Here is a 5646-nt window from a genome sequence, read left to right as displayed (position 1 = left end):
GGGCGGGGGGCGGCGGGCCTCGGCGGGGCCCAGGCCGCGAAGGCCGCCGGGCAGCGAGGCGGGCGACCTGGGGACGGCGGCCCGCACCCCGCGAGCAGCCCGGGGCGCAGGGAGGCGGCCGAGGCCGAGGCCGAGGCCCAGGCCCAGGCCCAGGCCCAGGAGGAGGAGCGCGGGTCCCGGCCGCATGATGCCCGCCGCCTGGGGAAACGGGGAGGCGCTGCGGGGGCGGGCCAACGGCCGCGGGGCGCGGGGCGCGGGGGTCACGGGGGCCGCGGGGCTCTCTGAAGCAGCGAGTGGGGCCCCTTCCCGCGCCTGTGTGGGCGGCGGGTCCGGGAGGGCTGGTAGGATGAATGCGGCCCAGTGTCCTGAACCTGCGAGGAGGCCCCTTAGCAGGAATCCCCCTCCTGGGGACAGCTGGCCTCAAAACGGTGGAATCAGGCGGGACTCTGAGCAACCTGAGCGCCCGGGGAGGTCTGACTTCGGGTTTCTTCTTTTGCTTTTCTTTTTAAACTTTCTTAAGGTGAAACCTTGAGTCACTGAATTTAGATTTTCTTCTTATCTAATGGAACCACTTATTGCTGTAAGTTTCCCTCCAAACACTGCTTACCTAGGTGCCACGTATTTGTCCTATCTTTATCATTCAGTTAAAAATGTTTTTTTGTTTTTTTTTTTTAAGATTTTTTTTTATTTTTTCCTTTTTCTCCCCAAAGCGCCCCGGTACATAGTTGTGTATTCTTCGTTGTGGGTTCTTCTAGTTGTGGCATGTGGGACGCTGCCCCAGCGCGGTCCGACGAGCAGTGCCATGTCCGCGCCCAGGATTCGAACCAACGAAACACTGGGCCGCCTGCAGCGGAGCGCGCGAACCCAACCACTCGGCCACGGGGCCAGCCCCAGGTAAAAATGTTTTTTAGGGGCTGGCCTGGTGGCGCAGCGGTTTAGTGCGCCCCTTCTGCTTCGGTGGTCTGGGGTTCGCCGGCCTGGATCCCAGGTGCGGACATGGCACTGCTTGGCACACCATGCTGTGGTAGGCGTTGCACGTATAAAGTAGAGGAAGATGGGCATGGATGTGAGCTCAGGGCCAGTCTTCCTCAGCAAAAAAGAGGAGGATTGGCAGCAGTTAGCTCAGGGCTAATCTTCCTCAAAAAAAAAAAAATATATATATATATATTTTAATTTCCCCTATTTTAGTTGTGACCCATGAATTAGTTTAACATGGATTGTTTAATTTCCAGATATTTGCAGTTTCTGTGAAAATCTTACGGTTATTGATTTCTAATTTGATTTTGTTGTAGTCAGAGAATACATTCTGTATGATTTTTATGCCTTTAAATTTATTGAGACTTGTTTGAAAGCCCACTGTGTGGTCTGTCTTGATGGATGTTCCCCCTGCACTTAAGAAGAATGTATATTCTACTGTTGTTGGGGGGGGGGTGTTCTATACATGTTAATTAGATCAAGATGGTCGGTTCTCTTGCTTAGATTTTCTGTGTCTTCTCTGAATTTTTGTCCAGTTTTTCTGTCAGTTGCTGAGATAGGACGTTAATCTCTCCTACCATGACTGTAGAATTGTCTATTTCATTCTTTAATTCTGTCCATTTTTGCTTTTGTGTATTTTGGGGCTCTATTTATTAGGTGTATACACATTTGTGGTTATGTCTTTCTGATGAGTTGCTCCTTTTACCGTTATGACATATCTCTCTTTATCTTTGGTAATAATCTTTGTTTTGAAGTCTTTTTCTACCTGTTACTAAATTAGGCAGGGGCCGGCCCGGTGGCGCAGCAGTTAAGTACCCACATTCTGCTTCTCGGCAGCCCGGGTTTCGTCGGTTCGGATCCTGGGTGCGGACATGGCACCGCTTGCAAGAGCCATGCTGTGGTAGGCGTCCCATGTATAAAGTAGAGGAAGATGGGCATGGATGTTACGTCAGGGCCTGTCTTCCTCAGCAAAAAGAGGAGGATTGACAGTAGTTAGCTGAGGGCTAATCTTCCTCAAAAATAAATAAATAAATACATAAATAAATTAGGCACATTGCATCTCAATAAAACTGGAAAAAATAAAATAGCCACACTAGGCTTGTGCATACTGTTTAAATGGCATATCTTTTTTCATTCATTTACTTTCAACTTATTCATGTCTTTATATTTAAAATGGTCTTTCATAGGCAACGTTTAATAGGGTTTTATTTTTTTATCCACTCAGTCAGTCTCTGCCTTTTAATTGAAATACTAGACCATCAACATTTAATGTGATTACTATCACCATTTAATATAATTATTGATATGGTTGGATTTAGGTCTACCACTTTATTATTCATTTTTTTATTATCCCCTCTTGACTTTTTTCTTTCGTTCCTTGTTAATTCGTTTAGCATTAGTCATTCCACACCCATTTCTTGAGCACCTGCTGCGTGCCAGGCATTTTTCTAGGCATTAGCCCTCATCCCATTTCTCATGGAGCGTCCGTTATAATGGGGATGAGAAACAAGCAAAAATAACCAAGGCATGTGTGATTTCAGATGTGCTAAGTGGTGTGAAGAAAAATAGCTAAGAGATCAGGATTGAGAATGACATAGGGTAGTCCAGGAAGGCCTCTCTGAGGAGGAGCCATCTGAGCCAGCAGACCTGCATGAAATGAGGGAGCAAGCCTCATAAAGAGCTAGGGAGTAGCATTTCCAGCAGGGGGAACTGTGAGCGCAGAGGCATGGAGGCGGAGAGACAGAGGTTAGTAGTGTGGCCGGAGTGAGCAGGAAGGAGAGCGAGTGGTAGGAGACGTAGGTGGAGAGATGGTCGGAGACCAGAGCATGCAGGGTCTTGAGGGTGTGGGCACATATCTGAATTTTATCTCAAATTCAAATGGGTTCAAATTCAAAAATGGGATGGGAAGCCTTTGGAGGGTTTTAAGCAGGGAAGGGCTCTGGTCTGAGTTCCTTGGAAGCATCATTCTGCTGTGCGGGGAAACAGATTGTAGGCGGGCAGAAGTGAAAGAAGGAAGGCCAATTATGAGGGTTAGAAGCCAATTAGGGGGAGTCCAGTGAAATCAAAGGGCCAGGCCTAGATGCTGGAAGAGCAACTGCTATGTGAGTGAGCTGATCCCGACTTGGTTAGGGTTTGTGATGGTGGAGGCGGCGAGCGGTGGGGAATTCAGAAAACACAGCACTTGTTAATGGATTGGATGTCAGCAGGACTGGCTACATGATTTTCAGGGCCCTGTGAAAAATGAAAATGCAGGGCCTTTGTTCAAAAATTGTTAGGAATTTCAAGGTGGTGACAGCAGAGCTTTAAAGCAAGCACAGGGCCCTTCTAAGTGTGAGGCCCTGTACGACTGCCCAGGTTGCACGCACAATAAACTGGCCCTGGATGTTAGATGTGAGTGAAAAAGAACAAACAAGGGTGACTCCACTCCTAGTTTGATCATGTTGTGCCTGTTACATCCCAACCAGAGCTACCCAAGAAGGGACTGAGGTTGGACCACAGAAAACGGCTGCTTTGAAGGCCAAACAGTCAAATCTCAGCAGTTTCCTGTGGGACACCTGATCTAAGTCTGGTATTAGAAGGGTTATGGACTAAGTGTGTGCCCCCCCCAAATTCATGTGGTGGAACCCTAATCACTAATATGATGGTATTTGGAGGTGGGGCCTTTGGGAGGTAATTAGGGTTAGATGAGGTCATGAGGTTGGAGCCCTCAGGATGAGATCAGTGGCTTTATAAGAAGAGAAACAGACAGGTCTCTCTGTCTCTCTGTCTCTCTGTCTCTCTGTCTCTCTGTCTCTCTGTCTCTCTCTCTCCCCCCTCCCTCTCCCTTCCCTCCCTCCCTCTGCCTCCTTCTCCCTCCTTCCTGGGTTCACATACCAGGGAAAGGCCCAAAAGGCCATGTGAGGATGTTATGAGAAGGAGGCTATCTGCAAGCCAGAAAGAGGGCCCTTACCAACAATCTACCATGCTGGCCCCCTGATCTTGGACTTCTACCCTCCAGAACTACGAGAAATAAACGTCTGTTGTTTAAGCTGCCCAGTCTATGGTATTTTGTTACAGCAGCCTGAGCAGATTAAGACAGTGGGAGAGGTCAGGGCTGAAGACTCAGCGGTCATATAGGGAGAAGGCACACATGGAGAAGTGAACGGACCCTAGAGTCCTCCAGTATTTAAAGGCCAGGCCAAGGAGGAGCCAGAGAAGGAGCGGCAGTGGGGTGGAGAGAGCCAAGAGGCTGTGGTGTCCTGGGAGCCACAGGAAGAGGGCGTTTGAGAAAGGGCATGGCCAGCTGTTGTCAGGTGCAGCCGAGGGTGAGGAAGGTGAGGTGGGAGAGGTGGCCACTGGGTTTGGGAACAGGAGGTCATCCTGGATAAGAGCTGTGTCAGTGGCGTGGTGGGGACAGCCACATACAACTCTGGGCAAGTTTTGCTGACATGGTAGAGCAGAGACGTGGGACCGTCGGCAGAAGGGAGTGTGAGGGGTGATTATAAAACATCTAAGACGTACAAAATCTATAGGGAATAATAACACCCACGTGCCCACATCCCAGCCAAAGAAAGAAAACAATCCCGGTACAGTTGACGGCCTCAGTGCACCCTCCAAGAGAGAATCCCCAGCACCCTCCCGAGGCATCCATCCACCTAGGTTTAGTTGTTATTATTCTCACGTTTCTTTACTGTTTCCGTTGGAACCAACCCCTGAGCAATATATTGTTTTGCATGTTACCAAACTTTAAATAGTGCGATTGTGCTGCAAGTGTCCTTCTAAGGACTGGAGTGAGCATCACTCGGTTCTGCTTACGTAGCTTTGGTTCATTCCCTTTCACAACTGCCTGGTCGTCTGTTGAGGGAATAGACTCGAGTTTATCTATTCTGCTGACGGCCGTCAAGGTTGCTTTCTATGTTCTTCTATTATAAATACTGTTGCTAAGCACCTCGGGCTTGTCCCCTCATGAATGTAACCAGAATGTTAGGTACGCAGATCTCAAACTTTAGGAAAACACATTTATGTCTCCTCTTCCTGCCCCCTGCTCCTTCAGACTCACTGTGTGAGCTAGTTTTTCCCTATGCCTTGGATACAAGTTCTCCGTTCACTTTTAGTTTAAAAAAAAATTGTTTTTCTCAGAAATTAAAAGGTTTGGGTCCACGGAAAGGTCAACACTCTAACATCGTTGTACGTTAAACATCTCCCCTCCCCAGCGCTGGCCTGTGCCTCTCGCCCTAGACCGCCTCTGACCGCCAGGGGGAACTGAAGGGGCCCAGAGTAAAGGGCTGGCTCCTGCGTTGTGGCTGGTGCCCGGCTGCAGGCCTGTGCGCATGCTGGGCTCCTCAGAGGGCCCTTCCTCACCGCGGGCCTCTCACCTGGTCCCTCACTTAGGCAGGGTCGCCCCAACATCCTTCAGCCCCAAGTCTGTGGATTTTTGACCCATGCCATACAAGACCCCCACTCTTCTGGTCTTGGGTAAAGGCCCCTCTTTCCCCCCAACAAGGGCACACTCAGGCCAGAGGCAACGCAGGCACCCTTTGCTCTGACCAGCCGGAAGTGTGGGCTTCCCCACTGCAGTCCCTGCCCCCACTCACTGACCAGAGGTACTGCCACCAGCCCACACCAGCTTTTGGGCCCCAGGGCCTCCAGGGGCACAGCTCAAGGGGCCTCCAGGATGGCCCTAACACTTGC

General features: G+C 49.9%; 1 protein-coding gene across 1 annotated transcript in view; it reads right to left on the bottom strand.

The window, feature by feature from the left end:
* The window catches only part of PKDREJ (polycystin family receptor for egg jelly), a 7253-nt gene extending 7067 nt beyond the window's left edge, over window positions 1-186 (bottom strand). Inside the window, exon 1 of the mRNA XM_046646575.1 lies at window positions 39-186. Within this exon, the coding sequence (XP_046502531.1) occupies window positions 39-186 (148 nt within the window). The remainder of the gene's footprint in view (window positions 1-38) is intronic.
* Between the last annotated feature and the right edge of the window lie 5460 nt (window positions 187-5646).

The sequence above is a fragment of the Equus quagga genome, chromosome 19, assembly GCF_021613505.1.
Source record: "Equus quagga isolate Etosha38 chromosome 19, UCLA_HA_Equagga_1.0, whole genome shotgun sequence".
NCBI classification, from domain to species: Eukaryota; Metazoa; Chordata; class Mammalia; order Perissodactyla; family Equidae; genus Equus; species Equus quagga.
This window is presented reverse-complemented; position numbering and strand designations above follow the sequence as displayed.